At 35.1% G+C, this 23,659-nt stretch overlaps 2 protein-coding genes and 1 long non-coding RNA gene across 4 annotated transcripts; all 3 read left to right on the top strand.

The window, feature by feature from the left end:
- Positions 1-542: 542 nt before the first annotated feature.
- LOC117333375 (acetylcholinesterase-like) lies at positions 543-4,453 on the top strand. 2 transcript variants are annotated; one of them, XM_033892645.1, is made up of 3 exons: positions 543-604; positions 2,049-3,612; positions 4,109-4,453. In XM_033892645.1, exons 2-3 carry the CDS (start codon positions 2,060-2,062, stop codon positions 4,260-4,262), a joined length of 1,707 nt encoding a protein of 568 aa, XP_033748536.1. In that variant the 5' UTR covers positions 543-604; positions 2,049-2,059; the 3' UTR covers positions 4,263-4,453. The 2 variants fall into 2 exon arrangements, with proteins under 2 accessions (XP_033748536.1, XP_033748545.1); XM_033892654.1 differs by lacking the exon at positions 543-604 and adding an exon at positions 764-1,838.
- Positions 4,454-7,840: 3,387 nt separating this feature from the next.
- Positions 7,841-12,295, top strand: LOC117333485 (putative inactive carboxylesterase 4). Its single transcript, XM_033892799.1, has 3 exons — positions 7,841-7,884; positions 9,607-11,136; positions 11,650-12,295. Exons 1-2 carry the CDS (start codon positions 7,863-7,865, stop codon positions 10,755-10,757), a joined length of 1,173 nt encoding a protein of 390 aa, XP_033748690.1. The 5' UTR covers positions 7,841-7,862; the 3' UTR covers positions 10,758-11,136; positions 11,650-12,295.
- A 1,195-nt stretch (positions 12,296-13,490) lies between these two features.
- Positions 13,491-22,621, top strand: LOC117333516. The gene is made up of 3 exons (XR_004533921.1): positions 13,491-13,627; positions 19,316-19,409; positions 21,301-22,621. It is a non-coding gene; the product is annotated as an uncharacterized LOC117333516 (long non-coding RNA).
- The last annotated feature ends 1,038 nt before the right edge of the window (positions 22,622-23,659 follow it).

Genomic DNA, 23,659 nt, shown 5'->3' with positions numbered 1-23,659 from the left:
TACGTCAATGTTTAAACATCCACTTTATTTACATACCTTGTGAATAGGAACGATGCACGACCCACACTTTGATAACCATTATGCAGACTAAAGTACTAGAAGACTCGATGCTAAATAATGAGTTATGATGAATCATAAATACATTAATGTTTATTTCTTTATTCTGACGACCTGAGTAATTATTTTACCAGACACTTATCCGTCCTTCTGGGAATCGTCAGGAATTCCATGGACCAAAAATATGAAAACCAAAAAAGAAAGTCCAAGATGAGCATACTTAAGTCCAATAACTTAATCAATTTCGCATTTTGGATATTGAATCACTTAAAATAAATATTCTGAAATGGTTAGGCTATACAAAACTAAACACAAAGTATAAGCAAACTTAGGAAATGTACACGAAATTGTATGAAATTGCCAAATATTGCTGAAAACATTATTATCAACTAATAATCATACGAAGCTATCATATATAGTTATGAAGGATACGGAAACTAGGTCGTCACTGATATTTCACATGTAGTATTATCACTAACATTAACTTCCCTTGTTGTGTATGTAGACAACGCATATTGTTGGTGATCTCTGGGATACGATATCTGCGGTAAGTAATAGCACGTATAGGTGTACATATATATATATATAATTATACTGTAAGCATTCAACGTTATATATCCAACACAAGCAAATTTTCTAAATCGCCCTTTATGAAAAATATGCATAATTCAATAATCAAATATAAAAGGACGAAAACAACAATAAGTGGTTATAGAACGCCACAAAGGTCTATTGTAGATCAAAGATTAACCTTGTCCAAATCTCGTTGCTTACCATTGTGTGTTCAGTATACCTTCGTATAGTAACCAAATAGAGAGTATCTATTGTTTTTTTGTTATGCAAATTTTCACCGATGTGAAGGGCAACAAGCAAGAACACCAAGATTGATTATAGAACAATGCATTTTTGTTTATTAGATATAGCTACACATGTTGTTACAGAATGTGCATATTATGGTTACTTGAAGAACGTGTACATAAACAAAGACAAAACATGCCCGTCAATGATTTTAATGGAAGATTGCAGCTACTGAATGAGCACAACAATAATTTCTATGAGCAAAATATCCGATCATAAAACGAAATATATTAACTAATTGTAGCAAAAATAAGTTTGGATGTTAATGGCAGAAAATTAGGTGTAAACCCTGTCGTTATAGTATTTTATGACAAATGGTTAACTATTTTGGGCGGAATTTGGTAGTACATAGAGGCACTTGTTGTCAATTTTGACATCGCAGATAATACTTACAAACGATGAGACATAAACTGCTGTGGACATAGCATTGATTTTATCACAGCTACTATGGAGGAAGACCTATGTCCACTGATAATGATATCCATACCACATATAGCTGATCAGATTTGGTTTAAGTAGTATGATAGTATAAGTAAGCAGTAATATAAAGGAGGCGACGACAAACTATCTAATACCAGCAGTTATACAGCTGATTTTTTTTGGATGACATATGAAGTTCAACCAACATCACGAAGAAATGTACATACTGAGGATAACATATATATTATTAAAGGCAGCAAGTGTTAACATGTACCTGAACTTGACGCGACGGATAAGTCTGATATAAACAAATAGTTATGTAATTGCATACTTATCAGTAGTGTTATATTATAGGACAGCTATGCCATACCTAAGATACTGTCTATATATCAAATGGCTTTAAATATAATGTATTTAGTTAGTTACCCTTAAAAGTTTTTAGTCATCAAAAAGATGGTCTCATTTGCGCAATGCCAGAACTTCATAATTCAGTTTACTACAAGGTATTGGATATTAAAAGGGAGTAAAAAAAGGCTGATCACGAGACTATCTAGTAAATGACGCCTCTCAAATCAACGTTTTCATGTTCGTCAAATATGATGTGTTTGTTTAGTCTCCCTTGTTGGAGATCTTAAACTTTTAAGATAATTAAACGTTCTCGGTCAACAGAAAATAAACTCATTGAAATTACTAAAACCTTTGTTTACCTTCAGGAGAAGACCTCATGATGACTGCTTCAAAGTGGCTTCTGCAGGTGATATGTGTACTTGCAATCACCTCAACGGTAAGCAGATGTATGGAGACAAAGACTATAGTGACACCATCTGGAAAAATGATGGGTCTGAAAGTCGACACACCAGCCTTAGGTAGCTTTGTTTACCAGTTCCGGCGGATTCCATACGCCAAACCTCCTGTTGGTGATCTGCGGTTCGCAAAGCCCCAACCGATGGCACCATGGACAGACACTCTTAACGCCACCTATTTTGGACCGAACTGCATGCAGACTATCATCAATCCGGACGACCCGTTATTACCAAACAAAATATTATCTGAAGACTGTTTAGTGCTGAATGTTTACATGCCTCCAAATACAACAGAGAGTAGCAAAAAACCAGTTATGCTGTACATCCACGGAGGAAGTTATGTGGAAGGCACGGGCATGTTCTACGACGGTTCCTACCTTTCCATTCACGGCGACCAGATAATTGTCACTATCAATTACCGACTTGGTATATGGGGCTTCCTCACGACGGCAGACGTTCACTGCCCGGGGAACTTCGGTCTGTGGGATCAAAGACTAGCCATCCAATGGACCAAGAACAATATTCAGGCATTTGGTGGTGATCCTGATCTCATAACAATTTTTGGGGAATCGGCAGGCGGCTTTAGTGTCGGTATCCATTCTATATCTCCTGTCAACAAGGGCTTGTTCAAGAGGGCAATGTCTCATAGTGGCACAGCTAACTCATTTTTCGCCGTGACAGAGACCTCTTTTGCGAAACTATCACAAATTGGGACGGGCATTTTTCTGAAGTGTCTGGATGTTGAAAACAGTGTTAAGTTTTTAAAATGCATGAGAACAAAAAGCTCCGAAGAACTACTTGATGCGTCTGTCAAAATCGCTAACATTACCTTTAGTGATAAACACAACCTTCATTACGCATTGCCACTTGCACCTGTTGTTGATGGTGAATTTATCACGGATAATCCTGCAAAAGTCTTGAACGATCCTTCCAGTCCCGGGATGCAGTTATTCCGTTCAATTGATTTCGTAGACGGTGACGTTAATTCAGAAGGATCTCTAATTTTCCAAGAGCCACTTTATTCTTTTCAAAAGCCGAACCATTTTAACCTGTCAGAGGGAATCCCGTATAGGATATTATGCGATGACGTTATCGAAACGATGGTGAAGGAGTTCTTCCATAACAACCGTACACTGAAGGATGCTGCCTGCTCCCGATATAAATCTCCAAGTGGAGACGGTATCGAACAGAGTCGTCTTGCCGTTGACATTTATAGCGACATCTTCTTTTTCACACCTGGAATATTGACATTGAACGCACATGTAGGTGGCGCAGGGCGTACCTACCAATGGCTTTTGTCAAGAATGAGCAGGTTCGGATTCGGTTATCCGTATCCAAAGTGGTTTACTGGAGCGGGACACGCAGGGGAGATCGCCTTCCTGTTCGGAATTGAGCGATGGCCCGACTGTGGACCCCAAGACAAAACTCTAGCGGAACAGATGATGTCCTACTGGTCCAACTTCGCAAGAACAGGGTAAGTACTGCTAGTTACGATTAATGTAAATTCGATATAAAATCGATCATGTAATGTTTGAGAAGTAAGTGTAGTACATTTTAAGACTGCCAAGAAACATCTAGTTAAGATTTTGATCAAAACCAACATGCTGAGGATGTGCTGAATTGCCTACCAACAACTTTTCATGTATTCATGCTACCATGGTTTTCTTACGATGTTGTAGTTATCGAGTTTAGAATTGTCGGATAACAAAACTCAATAGTTTAGAATCGAAAGCCTCAATTTGCTTAATGAACCGAGCTTCTACGCGTTCCCTTATGTCTAATTGTGCCCGAGATTTGAGCTGTCCTCTTGCAGATGGCATATTTCTCATAAGTTCTGTTTATTTTCCAATGAATGGCCTTGGTGTTGTCTCAGTTGTGTTTTAAAGTTTAATAGTCCTGTATACACTAATAATGTAGCATCTTTGTTTGATTGAGTGAATTAACGGTATTTTACTTTTTCACGGTTTCAGGAACCCAAACAAAGGGTTAGCAGTGAAGATGCAGTGGCCGGAGTACAATGTCCAAGATCGCCGTTATATAAGCCTTAATGCGACGATAAGTACAGAGGAGGCAATGTACAAAGATAGAGTGGGTTTCTGGGCGTCCGTGTTGCCAAAAGCGTAACATCAACTATGTACACGCCAATGCCTGTTTGTTTCCTGTGTCGTCCAAAGCTGTTCTTATGTGCTCAAGCTTGCCTGTCTCTTATACATTCATAAGTATTATCTGTTACAAAATGAAGTTCCCTAAAAATTATTATTCATCACAGATCCCATATTCACCTGGATTAAAGATAATAATGAATTAAATACACGCGTTACTTGTGAATGAACTAACCAATAGTTAATTTGCGACTTGTGTTTTTGACGCAAATCTGTGATGTAGACCTTTAACGTGTCTTATAGATGTTGACCTATGACAAAAAACTGTGGTGTTGACTTGTGACGTAGATCTGTAAAATAAATGTTTGATGTTGACTTGTGACGTAGATCTGAGATGTAGTTTGTGATGTAATTCTGTGACGTAGATTAGTGACGTTGATTTATAGAGTATGGCATCTTATGTTCAGATTATAGAGCATATGGTATCTGATGTTCAGATTATAGAATATGGTATCTGATGTTTAGATTATAGAGTATGGTATCTGATGTTTAGATTATAGAGTATGGTATCTGATGTTCAGATTACAGAGTATGGTATCTTATGTTTAGATTATAGAGTATATGGTATCTGATGTTTAGATTATAGATTATGGTATCTGATGTTTAGATTATAGAGTATATGGTATCTGATGTTCAGATTATAGAGTATATGGTATCTGATGTTTAGATTATAGAGTATATGGTATCTGATGTTTAGATTATAGAGTATATGGCATCTGATGTTCAGATTATAGAGTATGGTATCTGATGTTTAGATTATAGAGTATGGTATCTGATGTTTAGATTATAGAGTATATGGTATATGATGTTTAGATTACAGAGTATGGTATCTGATGTTTAGATTATAGAGTATATGGTATATGATGTTTAGATTATAGAGTATATGGTATATGATGTTTAGATTATAGAGTATGGTATCTGATGTTTAGATTATAGAGTATATGGTATATGATGTTTAGATTATAGAGTATGGTATCTGATGTTTAGATTATAGAGTATATGGTATATGATGTTTAGATTATAGAGTATATGGTATATGATGTTTAGATTATAGAGTATGGTATCTGATGTTTAGATTATAGAGTATGGTATCTGATGTTTAGATTATAGAGTATGGTATCTGATGTTTAGATTATAGAGTATGGTATCTGATGTTTAGATTATAGAGTATATGGTATCTGATGTTTAGATTATAGAGTATATGGTATTTGATGTTTAGATTATAGAGTATGGTATCTGATGTTTAGATTATAGAGTATGGTATCTTATGTTTAGATTATAGAGTATATGGTATCTGATGTTTAGATTACAGAGTATGGTATCTGATGTTTAGATTATAGAGTATGGTATCTGATGTTTAGATTATAGAGTATGGTATCTTATGTTTAGATTATAGAGTATATGGTATCTGATGTTTAGATTATAGAGTATATGGTATCTGATGTTTAGATTATAGAGTATGGTATCTGATGTTTAGATTATAGAATATGGTATCTGATGTTTAGATTATAGAGTATATGGTATCTGATGTTTAGATTATAGAGTATATGGTATCTGATGTTTAGATTATAGAGTATGGTATCTGATGTCATATTACAGAGTATGGTTTCTTATGTTCTGTGACATAGATACTTATGTGGTGTGGACTTGTGACGTATACCTGTCATGTGGGCTTGTCACGTTGATCTGTGATTTTGACGTATGGTGTTGACATGTGACGCGGTCTTGAAGATTACAGATAATGCAACGTATTACGTGTCTCTTTCCATCATCCTATATTTGTTTTGTTTTGAATGTTTCAGTGCATTTTAATTAAGTGATCATTTGGAAATCCTATAGTAATCAAGGTGTCCGTTAAACTGTCTGCCCGTTCGTTGGTTTATCTTTCATTTTGTTTGTCTTTCCTTTATTTCAAAAAGTGTTGTTAAGACATCATGAGGGAAAGTCGTTGAATTAACACAAGTCACCATTTCAAAAGGAAATTAGGAAATAAAGCTGAAAGCAAGACGTCATCATACCAAAGGTCAAAATTGGTATGCACTTACTGGAAACACCAAGGCATTATCTAAACAAGACTTAGATATCAACTAGCCAATGTCAAACATGACGTCGTGAACAGTTTGGTATGGCATGATGAAACACATATTGTAGCTTGGTAGGAAGCAACTTGAATCCCGTGACAGCATTTCAAGATTTTTGAGTAAAAGAAATGCCCATTTTTGCGTCACTGGTAAACGAGATTGAGACGAAAGCTGACAAAACCAAGGTTATGAAATCGAAGTTCTAGGTCACTTAAAAAAGGGAAGAAAAAAAATAATTTTTTACGACATTATAAATCATTGGCCGGACGGCTGGTCAGAAATAACTAGGAGGTTAAATGAACAGAAATCAATGACAACGGGTCAAATAAAAAATCTTGGATTTCTATCCAAAACCAAACTGCTTTCTGACTATGGAAATATCAGTCAAACATCCTGAGGGGCTCTCGCTTACATCGCCTATGCTCATGGTTCGTTTCATGTACAGTAAGATATTAATTTTGATGTATGCCACATCTTTATTATTCGTAATTGTGAATTATCGTATGTGTTTATATGTGTAACACATGTCACTTTAAGGTTGGACCACTGTTTTGGCAATGTTACCAGTATTGTTCAATACGATAAAAACACTCGTTGGTTTAAAAGCAGGCACAAGTTGCATTGTGAAACCCAACCTTATTAATGCAAACAAAATATTACAGCACTTCTTATAAACAGGGGAAATGCTACTGATATGGCTGTTATGGAGATCACAGTAGTTCGTTCTATATCCCGATGTAGCAAGACCATCATTGTCCCAAACAGAATATGAGCATTTTTGTTTAAACATTTTCAACGAGAAAAACAAGCATAATACTATTCTATGTAAATCGATACGCCGTCACTAGTTCGAATACTCTCCGGAGTAAACATTTGTAGTCCCATCAACGATATTGTCCTACGTCAACGAACAAATACCATTGCAAAAACTACGTCAATGTATATATTCTTATACTTGTTACACGAACAACAGTATGTCCTACGTAAATGTATAGATACTTGTTACACGAACAACAGTATGTCCTACGTCAATGTATCGATACTCATTACACAAACAACAGTGTGTCCTACGTCAGTGTATAAATATGTGTTAAATAACCAACAGTGTATCCTACTTCAATGTTTAGATACTCATTACACAAACAACAGTGTGTCCTACGTCAATGTATAGATACTGATTACACAAACAACAGTATGTCCTACGTCAATGTATAGATACTGATTACACAAACAACAGTGTGTCCTACGTCAATGTTTAGATACTGAATACACAAACAACAGTGTGTCCTACGTCAATGTATAGATACTTGTTACACAAACAACAGTGTGTCCTTCGTCAATCTATAAATACATGTTACACAAACAACAGTGTGTCCAACTTAAATGTACCCGTCCGATAGATATCATTTTATCTATAGACTGTGTCAGTAAGTTCACTCGCTCTATCCACCAACAGCTATCCTATCAGTGCCGGGTCAACAATGAAGCACAGGTGGGCGGTTTGTAAGTACAGCCATGATTATACTATTGTTTACATCGATTTTCAACATTAAAATATGATTTTTTAAATTTCAGATCACACAAAAAGCCACATTAAGATCATGACAAGATGTTCTCCGATGATAGATTACTTAAAAAGCTTGTGATTTACCTTGGGTTGTAAATAGTTTTATCTCGGATATTCAATTACCCAGCATTTAAATAGATTATTTGTTGGGTCATTGGATTATCAATATAACATGTTAACACTACAATCAGATTAGTAACAAAACTACATATTTCTGTAACTGATAAAACAGCTGAGTATTTCTATATTTGTATCCAGTGTTCAGTTAGAGAGGGGGAGCGGCAATCTATTTATTTGTTTATTTTTGAGCTTCGTCGTTTGCTGTCAGATAAGACAAAGACAAATGGGTAGGTTAAAGTCACCTGTATGTTATGCAAGAAAACAGATAACTTATCAGTAGAAATTCACAGAATTCCTCTGTGTAAATATGTCAGACCGATCTGTATCTTTAAATTGTCCTTAAGCATACGACATGTGGAAGGCACCTACCATTGTAACTGAATCGGAAATCGGTAGACAAGGAATTGAGATCCTCTAAGTATTATGAAAAGCAACACGAAGTCGAATTAAAACAATATTACAATAATAAGTTCATCCCTTTCATTCCCAATCTGTAATGTAAGATTAACAAGATTGAGTGTTTTCGAGCTTAAATGAGTATAAATGGCTGATTAGTTCTTTACTTCATTAGTATTCAAGGTTTCAACCATAATAATACATAGGTTAAGATCACATACATTAATACCCCAGGGGTTACGATCACATACACTAATACCCCAGGGGTAACGATAGCATATACTAATACCCCAGGGGTTACGATCACATACACTAATACCCCAGGGGTTACGATCACATATACTAATACCCCAGGGGTTACGATCACATATACTAATACCCCAGGGGTTACGATAGCATATACTAATACCCCAGGGGTTACGATAGCATATACTAATACCCCAGGGGTTACGATCACATACACTAATACCCCAGGGGTTACGATAGCATATACTAATACCCCAGGGGTTACGATCACATACACTAATACCCCAGGGGTTACGATAGCATACACTAATACCCCAGGGGTAACGATCACATACACTAATACCCCAGGGGTTACGATCACATACACTAATACCCCAGGGGTTACGATCACATACACTAATACCCCAGGGGTTACGATCACATACACTAATACCCCAGGGGTTACGATCACATACACTAATATCCCAGGGGTTACGATCACATACACTAATACCCCAGGGGTTACGATCACATATACTAATACCCCAGGGGTAACGATAGCATATACTAATACCCCAGGGGTAACGATAGCATATACTAATACCCCAGGGGTAACGATAGCATATACTAATACCCCAGGGGTTACGATCACATACACTAATATCCCAGGGGCTACGATCACATATACTCAGACACAATTAATGGACGTAAACCTTTGAACTATTAATATACGGCCATACATTATTCCCTTTACAAAGAGTATGCAACGTACATCATGAATAGAAATATGACATTGTATAATAACGATCTCTATACTCAGCCATTACACTGTGTACGTCTACACATGTGCGTTGGTAGCATTATTTTAGTAATACTAATAGTATTATTTTGCCCAAACTCTTATTTTCCTTTCACAGGTACACAACCCCAAACTATGTCTGTGACGTTTCTTATCCTCGTGTCCTTGTTTGCGCCGTGTTTCTGCCAGAATGATACAAAGGTGGTGAACCTTACTACTGATACTGGGTTGCGCGGCATAATGGTCAACGTCCCGGCCTTCAACAGTTCCGTATATCAGTACCGAAAAATTCCATACGCCGAACCCCCGATAGGACACCTACGGTTCAGGATACCAATGAATACACAGCTATGGAGTGGTATACGTGACGCTACACAGTTTGGACCAATATGCATGCAAAACACCAACAGAAATGTAAGCATGTCCGAAGACTGTCTTTTTCTAAACGTATATGTCCCAGTCAACACGTCAGAATCTGATACTAAGCCTGTAATGGTGTTTATACATGGCGGTGCGTATATATCGGGAAGTGGCCAACTTTACGACGGATCGTATCTTGCTATTTCTGGTGACGTCATCGTGGTGAACTTGAATTACCGACTTGGCTTCATGGGATTCATGAGCACTCAAGACAATGCGTCATCCGGAAACTACGGACTCTGGGACCAACAGAAAGCTCTCTGGTGGGTTAAACTTCATATTGACAAGTTTGGAGGTGATCCTAATCGCATTACCATATTTGGAGAATCAGCCGGGGGGTTCAGTGTCGCCCTACAGTGTCTATACCCCCCAAACAAACAGATATTCCACCAGGCCATGGCACACAGCGGTGTGGCAAATTCTGTCCTAGCCACCTCGCCTTTAGCTAAACAGACCGCAAGAAACATAGGGGCTTCTGTTGGGTGCACATCTTCAACTTCTGATGAACTTGTTAATTGTTTAAGGGCAAAACCCGCCGAGGAAATTCAAAATGCGCTTCATACTAGCATTTCAAGCGACAATAAGACGCATTATATTTTGCTTCTGGCCCCTGTTGTAGACGGCTTCTTTTTAACAGATACACCATCCAATCTGCTCAGCAACAAGTCTTCGCCGGCTTATAAATTCTTCCGGTCTATAAATTTTGTTGTAGGAAACGTACAGTCTGAGGGATCGTTAATATTAGATCAAAATCTGATAGGATTGCAAAGTTTCTATAACTACAATCTAACGCTTGGAATTCCCTCTCGAATTCTGTGTGGTCTGATCATCCCCGGAATAGTCGGGTGACTGGATTGGAAATAACACTGACGTCTCTTCTGCTGTTTGCACTATGTATAGCGTGGAAGGCGGGAACACAACAAATATGGGGAAAGCAGGGCAATAAGGCAGTAGAAATGTATGGGGACTATTTCTTTTTTGTCCCTTCCATAGACACTCTGAATGTCCATGCACAGGGAAACACACAGTCGAAAACATTTCAGTTCTTACTGACCAGAAATGCCGGATGGGGTGTTGGTGAGCCCTATCCTTCCTGGCTTGAAGGCCCAGGGCATTATTCCGAAATTCCATACCTATTTGGAGCCCAGGACAGGCCCGGTGTACAACAGGAAGACGTAGTTTTATCAATACAGATGCTCAATTATTGGACTAACTTTGCAAGGAGCGGGTAAGTTGGAATACCGAATGTGACAAGTTTGTCGGATTAAAAAAAATATATATTATTTATTTATTTATTTTTTTATAGTTTGGAAAATGTGACCTAGTATACTAGCATTAATGTTAACAACTTAAACAGCCTGCAGCATAATGTATCCTATACGGGTTAAGTTGTCGGTATGCACCCAAACCTTTCTTGGTCAAAATTAAAGATCAGCTAAAATCTATGCATATTGAGGTATACAAATTGAAACGGCAAGTCGATTCGGGGTACCAGTTAACTGGTTGAGATATTTGATATTATGCATTTAATTGAATCTTTTACGAAAATATCCAAACACTTAATTAATTTTAATTTGCTGGTATTGTTGACCAGTAAAGATTGAAGTTTTGGCAAATATGAAAGCGGTAATATTTACACTTAGTTTGGGTCATTTAGTTACACTGTTTAAATTATACATGGTATATTCTAATTCATTCCATAACGTCCTAGCTGATAACATTATTTTGTTTCGCGTTACAGCGATCCTAATGTCGGGCGGACGCCGGAGGTAATATGGCCTTCCTACACTCCTATGGCTGGTGCTTACATGGATCTAGACGCGCCGTGTACGAACAGAACAAAGATGTTCGACAAACGTATTCGCTTCTGGAAGGATATCGTACAAAATATGATTATTATTGACAATGCATTGTCACGAGCGACGACTGTGTTCACGATCCTACCATTGTATGCCATCACATTTGGTCTTACTGGTGTAATTATGAAATGGCTTCAGTAAGCGAGATAACGAGATGACTTAATTTGTAATCTCGAGATAACTGAAGATAGCGTAAGTCGTAATAATGAGACAGCATAACTCGTGAAAATGAGATAACTAAACTCGTGATAACGAGAGAGCGTAACTCATGATAACGGATAAAGTATGCCTAGCTCGTAATAACGAGATATTTGTTTCATGTGACACTTTTCGTTTTCGTAAAGAATAAACCACTTAGATGCGAGAGATATAGTATTAAGTGTTGAGTCAGTATAAACCAGCAAAACACTATTGATTGATATTCTACCTGATTGTACAATAAAGTAGAATAAAGAGGTTGTTTTCGGACTTGCATGTATTGTGGATTTGATATTTTTGTAGGAGTAGAATAAAATAACTTTCCAGTCATGAAGCCATATGCATTTATTTATTTGATTCGAATCAACTGCAGAGGAGCTGACTTTCTGGACAATTAAGCATATGGAAATATTTTCTTAGGGGGTCGAAGTTCAGTCATAAACGCAACCACTGAAATTTCAAGGATGGAAGTTTATTCAAGCTTAGCGTTACATTTATATACATAATAGGGCTGCACGTTCAGATTACCATACCAGGTAATGTAGGAGAACAACTTAGAATTATTATTATTGATGTAAAAATACTTTATCAACAGTCATACAATCGTAGATACTTACTCTAAAGTAAAACAAAATAATGAAAAACTTGAATGGGGTTAATACAGCACCACGTGCACGTTACAAACAATTATTATAATATACTTTTTTTTGGGGGGGGGGGGTATCAATTATATAGCTTATGTCGATAATGGTGCATTATAAGCTCTGAGTCATACTTATAAGGACTTAAAAATGATTGTAGGTAGTGAAATATCAATGAACACGGACCTGGTGTTCCGAAAAGTGTATACGTCTTATGCTTTATCGACGATATCCGGGATACAAATCTAGGTCGAATACGGATGAAGTACCATTTTCAAAACGAGAACTATGTTAGTGAAAACGGAACCACTAGGCGTATCAATATTAGATTATAGACTGAGAGAAAAAAACAGACATTTTAAGCGGTGATAGATAAGCGGTAAAGAAATCACATGGTGAGAAATGCACATCATGTCTATTATTTCACTAGATGAAAGTATACGAAAGACATTAAGTTGTAGGTTTTGAGATGGCCAGAGGTGTTCCTATGTGAAAAGGAAAAATGAATACTGTTAACCAACACATATCGTGTGCAATTTATTTTCGTGATTAATCAATCGCAACTGGTTTTATTTCCTATTGTTGTCCAGGTGGAAAAGGGAAAAAACCTCCTTCACTTCTTAGAAGAGTGAAATGGCGAAAATTAATCATTGTGAAAGTAAGATTGTTAAACAAATTTGTCAAAACAATAAGGACATTTTAAGCAGAAAAGGATAACTAGGATCAATACATCAATATTTCGTATCACGTTGTTAGGAGATAATAAACATTAAATGCAGGAAGAGGGAAACAATTCCGAGAAGAACAATTGCTAGGAGACCAAGGTATTTCCTCAATGTGTTTGCATTGCCACCATGACGGGGTGTTTTTCTCGATACAAATCTACCCAAAACGTAAAGTGGGTGTAACCCAAACGGTGACACGAACGTCATAGTGACCAACCTGATAAATTCATATCTTGAGCTTTATCGCGTGACATTCTATGTTGTATCTGCAGGGAGAAGCTGTCATACATTCTCAGGTACGTATTATTATCACTTTTTCTTTTAAAATCATGCATTTTAACTACAAATATCAACTTTGGTTTTGGTATAATATGGTATGTGGGGAAAACTCGAAAACATGAAAGCGATTGAGATATCCATTCACAAAGGAAGTGATAATTGTCACTTATGTATGAAAATAATATGATGTGTAAATACATAAATCTTTTTAAAATTTAAACAACCCACGTGCCGTCATTTTTGTTGTGATCAACTTGCGGGATGTGATTTGGTATTCCTATCGTTGCCACATGATTACATGTTCAATGCATATTTATCTACTGTGTATACCTTTTTATAGGTCGTACAATTAATCTATTAAATTAATGAATGCAATTTATATACAACTGATTTATTTCTATGCATAAGGATGTCTGTAACATGTAAAACTTGATGTATTATCTGTACTAGGATAAACATATACTACATAAGATTTTGTTATACTTAACAATGGTAAATACTCACTATCTTTCTGTCTGAATTAAGTGTAATAGACACTAAATACCGTAATATTTATCTATTCTTCATCTAAATTTGTATTTAGGATATACCTGTTGTTAAAGAATAAAGCCGACCATTCTATACAAACAGAAAAGCTCTTCCTTATATCATTGGCATCGTCCATGTTTACTGGAGTGTGGTTGGTGAAGGGAGGGTGATAGATGTATCGGTGTGTTTGTGTGTGAATTATGTAATTTATTAGTAATAAACCGTTTTCGTGTCTAGTTTGGGTAGATGGAAAGGAAGAAGGTCGATTCTCGACTTGGAATTTGTATTTTTTTTTTATAAATGCCGTACGCCCTTAACATGACATCATAGTTTGCATACAACACTATCACGCATCAACAGAGATAACGCCACCAGGCTACCTCTAAGCACGGACAGCTTTACAGACAATACACATCCCGTTTTTTTTATAATAACTTCACAATACTTCGATACAATAACGTCTATTTGTAGTTCAATAACTCTGTAAACTTTTTTCTGATATTCAGAAAAAACTGATGATATATACTAAGATAAATTATTGTGTAAAAAGTAGAAATCTAAATTCAAGCACACTGAAATACGAAAGTGTTACAGCGATTGATCCGTTGACCACATCTGCCTTTATCTTTATCTCTCGCGTTCCTCCCAATGTGTGTACCTGTGTCATACTCCACCACAACACAGTCTCAAATATAACAATGTCTACCTGGACAGCGAGTGGTTTTAAATATAAAGTATTAGCATCAAACGTACAGAGAAGTAGAAGTGTTGTACCAAAGTCTAGCATCAATGTTCAGTCTCGTTATATATTATCCACTATCATTCTCGTTATATATTATCCACTATCATTCTCGTTATATATTATCCACTATCATTCTCGTTATATATTATCCACTATCATCCTCGTTATAAATTATCCACTACCATTCACGTTATATGTTATCCACTATCATTCACGTTATATATTATCCATTATCATTCACGTTATACATTATCCACTATCATTCTCGTTATACATTATCCACTATCATTAACGTTATATATTATCCACTATCATCCTCGTTATACATTATCAACAGTACAAATTGAGAATTAAGATACGATAGAGCAACCAATTAACCAATTAACCAATTCATAAATGGTGTCTAATGATTCTGTAGGAGGCTAAAGGCAACTGAAATCTGTAGTGCTACCAGCTGTAGTGATTTGTTGATTTGACCACCATTTATCCATTGATTAGTGGATAATAAATCCACCATACGTATTCAAACCTTTCTCTCCAATAATCCACTTACTGCTGATCGCGAATCAACTTAATTCATTGACCAACTACAAATTCATCACCCCCACTAATACAGCAAACGCTATATAGTCACCATTGATCCAGTCATCATTACTTCAGCACAAATTTAGTTACCTCTAACCTGGATGTCCAACTGTCCAGCTATAACTATTGTGGTTATGTCACTATTCAAATGAGCTATTGAAGTTAGATCACATGATATTTCCCTTTTCCAGACAATGATACAACTATTTGTCAAACTTTAAGTTTCATTATTGACATCAAATTCTCCCTACTTAGACCTACTAAAAACCTTTACACTTATAAACACATTCCAAGTCTCGATATGAATTACTCACTATCAGTCTCGTTATACATTATTCACTGTGAGTCTCGTTATACGTTATCTTTATCAGTCTCTTTATACATTATCTTTATCAGTCTCGTTATACATTATTCGCTGTCAGTCTCGTTATACATTATCTTTATCAGTCTCGTTATACATTACCTATATCAGTCTCGTTATACATTACCTATATCAGTCTCGTTATACATTATCTTTATCAGTCTCTTTATACATTACGTATATTAGTCTCGTTATACATTATCTTTACCAGTCTCGTTATACAAAATCTTTATCAGTCTCGTTATACATTATCCACTATCACTTTCAATATTCATTGTCTACTGTCAGTTTCGTTAAACATTATCCACTATCAGTCTCGTTATACATTATCTTTATCAGTCTCGTTATACATTACCTTTATCAGTCTCGTTATACATGATCTTTATCAGTCTTTTTATACATTATCCACTATCAGTCTCGTTATACATTATCTTTATCAGTCTCGTTATACATCATCTTTATCAGTCTCGTTATACATTACCTATATCAGTCTCGTTATACATTATCTTTATCAGTCTCGTTATACAAAATCTTTATCAGTCTCGTTATACATTACCTATATCAGTCTCGTTATACATTATCTTTACCAGTCTCGTTATACAAAATCTTTACCAGTCTCGTTATACATTATCCACTATCACTTTCAATATTCATTGTCTACTGTCAGTTTCGTTATACATTATCCACTATCAGTCTCGTTATACATTATTCACTGTGAGTCTCGTTATACATTACCTATATCAGTCTCGTTACATATTAATCTACTATCAGTCTCGTTATACATTATCTTTATCAGTCTCTTTATACATTACCTATATCAGTCTCGTTATACATGATCTTTATCAGTCTCGTTATACATTATCTTTACCAGTCTCGTTATACATTATCTTTATCAGTCTCGTTATACATTACCTATATCAGTCTCGTTATACATTATCTTTACCAGTCTCGTTATACAAAATCTTTACCAGTCTCGTTATACATTATCCACTATCACTTTCAATATTGATTTTCTACTGGCAGTTTCGTTATACATTATCCACTATCATTCTCGATATATGTTACCCACTATCAGTCTCGTTGTACATTTTTCACTATCAGTCCCGTTATACCGTTTCTACTATCATCCTCGTTATATATTATCCACTATCAGTCTCGTTATACATTATCCACTATCATTCTAGTTACACATTAATCTACTATCAGTCTCGTTATACATTATCCACTATCATTCTCGTTACACATTAATCTACTATCAGTCTCGTTATACATTATCCACTATCAGTCCCGTTATACAGTATCCACTATCAGTCTCGTTATACATTATCCACTATAAGTCTTGTTATGCATTAACCACTATCATTCTCGTTACACATTAATCTACTATCAGTCTCGTTATACATTACCTATATCAGTCTCGTTATACATTACCTATATCAGTCTCGTTATACATTATCCACTGGGAGTATCGTTATACAGTATCCACTATCAGTCTCGTTATACATTATCCAATATCACTCTCGTTATACATTACCTATATCAGTCTCGTTATACATTATCTGTATCAGTCTCGTTATACATTATCTTTACCAGTCTCGTTATACAAAATCTTTACCAGTCTCGTTATACATTATCCACTATCACTTTCAATATTGATTTTCTACTGGCAGTTTCGTTATACATTATCCACTATCATTCTCGATATATGTTACCCACTATCAGTCTCGTTGTACATTTTTCACTATCAGTCCCGTTATACCGTTTCTACTATCATCCTCGTTATATATTATCCACTATCAGTCTCGTTATACATTATCCACTATCATTCTAGTTACACATTAATCTACTATCAGTCTCGTTATACATTATCCACTATCATTCTCGTTACACATTAATCTACTATCAGTCTCGTTATACATTATCCACTATCAGTCCCGTTATACAGTATCCACTATCAGTCTCGTTATACATTATCCACTATAAGTCTTGTTATGCATTAACCACTATCATTCTCGTTACACATTAATCTACTATCAGTCTCGTTATACATTACCTATATCAGTCTCGTTATACATTACCTATATCAGTCTCGTTATACATTATCCACTGGGAGTATCGTTATACAGTATCCACTATCAGTCTCGTTATACATTATCCAATATCACTCTCGTTATACATTACCTATATCAGTCTCGTTATACATTATCTGTATCAGTCTCGTTATACATTATCTTTACCAGTCTCGTTATACATTACCTATATCAGTCTCGTTATACATTATCCACTGGGAGTATCGTTATACAGTATCCACTATCAGTCTCGTTATACATTATCCAATATCACTCTCGTTATACATTTTCTTTATCAGTCTCGTTATACATTATCTTTATCAGTCTCGTTATACATTATCTGTATCAGTCTCGTTATACATTATCTTTATCAGTCTCGTTATACATTATCTTTATCAGTCTCGTTATACATTATCTTTATCAGTCTCGTTATACATTACCTATATCAGTCTCGTTATACATTACCTATATCAGTCTCGTTATACATTATCTGTATCATTTTCAATATTCATTATCCACTTTCAGTCTTGTTATTCATTACCCACTATCATTCTCGATATATGTTACCCACTATCAGTCTCGTTATACATTATTCATTGTGAGTATCGTTATACATTATTCGCTGTCAGTCTCGTTATACATTATTCGCTGTCAGTCTCGTTATACATTACCTATATCAGTCTCGTTATACATTATCCACTGTGAGTATCGTTATACAGTATCCACTATCAGTCTCGTTATACATTATCCACTATCAGTCTTGTTATGCATTATCCACTATCAGTCTCGTTACACATTAATCTAATGTCAATCTCGTTATACACTATCCAATATCACTCTCGTTATACATTATCCAATATCACTCTCGTTATACATTATCCAATATCAGTCTCTTTATACATTATCAATTATCATTCTCGTTTTCGTTATCCACTATCGTTATACATTACCCACTATCAGTCTTGTTATACAGTATCCACTATCAGTATCGTTCATTAAAGTTTTTTTAGTTCTTCGCATTTATTTACTGAAACATTAACTACCTTATGAAAATACTAAATATGATTATCGTATGCATCTTAGCAAACGATTAAAATGCATTTTCTTGACGTATTGCCCGGTTGAATACACAACATTCCATGGCTCAAATTAGTGATAATACATCATGTAGATTATATCTGTAAGCAATCTAGAAGCCATTGCGAATTATCCCTTCGAAATGATGTAGGATTAAATGATGCTGTATATCACATGTATAATATTTCTGAAATCACCAGGGTATATGATCAGACACGGAAAAACATGAATGTGATTGTTTGTTGCATAATATACACTGCTAAACACTTGTCCATCTCCAAGTAGTTTTTTTCATGCGATATGATATAATTTGACTGACAGATATGTTTAAATTACATTGCAGATTTACTTCATTGAACAGAAATAAAGAGGAAAATGGCCTCTGTAATGTTTCTCTCGGTTTTCGTCATACTCCTTTGCCTTCAAACAGCTGTAAGGTAAGTTGGTGACCAAATATCTTGTTAAACCATCAACAATTAAAGCAGCATATCTAAATGTAATGTCTCTTTACTTAACTGTTTATGGGCGTTCAAAGTCGTTATACATTATCCACTATCAGTCTTGTTATGCATTATCCACTATCATTCTCGTTACACATTAATCTACTGTCAGTCTCGTTATACACTATCCAATATCACTCTCGTTATACATTATCCAATATCAGTCTCTTTATACATTAACGTCAACATTTCAGAGCAATTACGCTGATGGTGTATTAGCTATTTAGATTTTACTTTTAGTGATAATCTTTGCATTTTTATATCAAAAAGTGACTTTGATATTGGCATAAGCTAAGAATAAAGGAGTAATTTGTTATGATTTTTAAGTTACTGTTTTTCTAATAAACGTAAAAACGTATCTGCTTGTGTTATTTTGGAAATGGCATGCCTCAATTAACCATATAATAAAACATGAAATTTCAGTTCCGGATTTTCAAATGCGCTTTATTAATCGGTCTAATTATATATTGGGCGGGGGAATATGTCAATTTCATGCTAGCAATACATGCAGTTGTAAAAATAACTAGAAGTGTTCTTAAAATGTGCAGAACAATTAGAAAAAAATCCAACTTGTGCGACATATCCTTTAAAATATGCTGGCATTAATCAATTGATGTCAGTCTGAACACTACAGAATTGAAAATGCCATTCTTGTTACTAATATCTATAAACTTTTTTGCAATTTCATATATGTGGGGCAGCAAATAATGCTTGTTTGCTGTGGGGCGTATTTCTGTCGAATACCAAACTTAAGATGTAAACTGTCATACAATTAGTATTTTGTTCTAATACTGATGCGGAATTAGCCATATTATGATGAGCTTATGAGCTCAAAATATTCTGATGATACTAATTTTCATGTTTCTATAATAATTTTCAATTCAATCATTGGTTTTAGTTTTATGTGGAGCATGCATAAATATGCTTTAACACATTGATTTTCTTTTGTAATCGTATTCTGTATGGGGCCTTTGTATCCCGTTTGGGGCCCCGAGAGTATTCAGCACTTGCTGGACGCTGATTGGCTGTTAACTTTCCTTCACTTGGATTTTTTTTCCATCATCGCCATTTGGTTTTAATGCATCTAGCATTAAATCTTAAAATCAAGCTACAAAAAATGTATTTTGAAACCAACCCTCATTACGACCTTATAAAAGTAATACGGTTTTGCGTAATTCTGTCAAATATCCACCTAATGATGTAAATTGTCATACAATTTGTATTGTGTTCGAATACTGGCGTAATTCTGTCGAATACCAACCTAAGGATGTAAATTGTCATAGAATTTGTATTTTGTTCTAATGCTGATGCGGAATTAGCCATCTTATGATGAGTTTTTCAAAATATTCTGATGATAATAATTTTCATGTTTCTATAATAAATTGTCATCTTGTATAAGATAGCCTTTTCAATTCAATCATTGGTTTTAGTTTTATGTGAAGCATGCATAAATATATATAAATTCAATCGCATGACCATGACATGAATAAAATGATTTTTCATCCATAATTCAACTGACCAAAATATCATTCGTCAATGCTTATTCAGAATTGGTTCAATGTACTTGACTATTAGGTGATTTCAGTCATATAAAGGCGGATCAAAGTTATTCATTTCTGCTAACTTAAGAAAACCATACTCTGGCTCTCTTCATGCCAAATATCAGCACAAAATGGGAGTTTTTAACACATCTCATTGGTCACAATAAAAAGTGTATTCAATTAATTCATAGAAAAACAAGAAGAAAGACGTTTTACATTTTTAAAATCCAAAATAATTATTTGTTTTGGCATAATCCGTCTAAAGTATTTGTTTTTATTTTCTGTAGCCAAATGAATACTACTTCAGCACCAACTAAGAGTGGGACGGGAACTACCAATGAAGCTACCGACCCTAGTCATACGACAACTGCCAGTCCAACTACTGCTTCTAGTCCGACACCACCTGCAAATAGTTCTAAGACATCACTGAAACCGTTTCCATCTAGTACTTCTGTATTCATCACAACGAGTGTTCACCCAAACACCACTGATTCTGGTAGTGGGGTTAATGTCTTATCCATGACATTATTGTTTGTATCCATTGCCTCATCTTTCGTTTAATACAAAGTTAATCAATGTAAGCCTGCTTCATGGGTTTTCTTAACGTTTCTCGTTTTAAACATTTGTTTTCTGATTAACTTTAATTTACATTTCTTTTGTCCTCTTTTATACCTGTGTAATGTCCTTCAATCATCTCATGTGTTAGTATGTATGTTTAACGTTCAACATATGATAAATCATGTGGCGGGAGAGCTGTCCCAGTGACTTTATTAACAGTATCTGCTATCTGATAACGGACGAAGACTTTATCATTTGTCATCCCCAGTGTGCTGTTAGGTTATCTGTTGTTACTGAAATACTGATAGTATATCCACTAGTACTACCGGGTAGATATGGGAAGATAGTGGTAGACAGATACAAATGTATGGTACATCACGATAAATACCCAACATAATCGAGATTTTCTGTCTATAATGGTCATTGTGAACTTCACTTGATAATAGATACACAAAGTATACACCACATACTAGCAGCTAAATGAGTATGATTTGTCCTTGATAGAAAGTTAATGTATCTGGTTTGGAAATTTTCTTTTGTGTTCCTACATCCTGTACTTGTATTGAAGAATGGAGCTGTGCTTCCTCCTAATCAACTTATATTTTGTCATGGTGTATACAATATGTTATCAGTAGCGACATACCGCATGCGTCATTCTCTTTTTACATGTTCACTTACACAATGTATATTATATTATATTAAAAGTAGTAATTGTTGAATTGCTTAAACCATATAAAGTTTGATAACAAAGTGTTATTTGTCCTTCTACGATTAGTATATTTGTGGTGGAATGCTTTGCTTTTGTATGTGTATCCATCATTAAACAATTTCATTTACTTTCAATCATCATTACAGACGTACAGTTAAACCTCTTTATTTCGAAGTCTTTTTTCGACACATCCCATGTAATCAATGAAATTGGGTATAATATAAACAATTCTACTGTCGAAGCTGAATTGTTATTTCGTGTTAAGCAGGGACTTCGAGTTATCAGATTTCAAAGTAACGAAGTTTGACTATTTATCATTAGAAGGATAATATGTGATTTGAGAAAAAGAAGAAAACAATACATAGATTGATTAGATAGAGAAGAAGTACTATGACGGAAAGATGCCACCATACACGACGCCAAATTAGGATTATCCTTGACAATATTGTATTATACCTGAGTCTTCTTCTCAATTATACTCTAATAAACTAGTATGATATATAAAAAACGGTGTTAGTTTTTTTTATCTTCTTTAAAGGTGTTGATGCAACAGTGATCCTGTTAAATATACTGGCATTGCCATCATTTTCCCCTCTACTATGAATTGGGAGTTCTTATTTCAAACTCAAAGGATGCAATTCAAAGTCTTTGAGTTCATTTTCATCTATAATGACCAAATATTATTCCTTACGCTGCTGAAAATAATTTAATTAATTAGTTGATTTGAAACTGAATTGTTAGAGAAAGGTCAAAGGGAAGATGTGCGTATCATAACAGGCCTTCCTTCGTATGCACGTATAGAAAATCTACATTTTGAAACTCGTTTAGATACTCTTTTAAATCGTCGAAAACGTATAAGTCTCCAACTTTTATATGAAATGCATAATGTTATCTCCGGAGTATTTAAATGATCTTCCACAAACTGTTGCAGAAAATAACGGATACGCTCCAAGAAATAATAGTGATTATCGAGTTCCTCCTTTTGGGCTGTCTCTAACAAATCTCTCGTTTATACCTTCCACTATTCGTAGCTGGAACTTATTAGATCTATCTATACGACCATTGCCTTCCCCGAATGTGTTCAAAAACTCTTTAATCTCAAATGTACAACCATCTCCACCTACATACTACAGTTATAATGAAAGAAAGTTAAATACTTTACATTGAGGCACAAATGTAGTGTTTTCAAATGATCTGTATCAAGTAAATCTTATTAATGATCCGTTTTGCACCTGTGGACATCCAAGCGAAAATGCCTTTCACTTTTTCTTTCAATGCAAATTGTATTAATTGGAAAGATTGAATATGTTTCAAAGTTAAAATGCCTTTGGTTTGGTTTTGGTTTTAGATCTTCTCTTGTTTGGGAATTCATATCTTTC

This window comes from Pecten maximus, chromosome 1 (assembly GCF_902652985.1).
Source record: "Pecten maximus chromosome 1, xPecMax1.1, whole genome shotgun sequence".
Taxonomy (NCBI): domain Eukaryota; kingdom Metazoa; phylum Mollusca; class Bivalvia; order Pectinida; family Pectinidae; genus Pecten; species Pecten maximus.
Note: the sequence above shows the minus strand (reverse complement) of the source record. Positions and strands in the feature narration are given on the sequence as shown.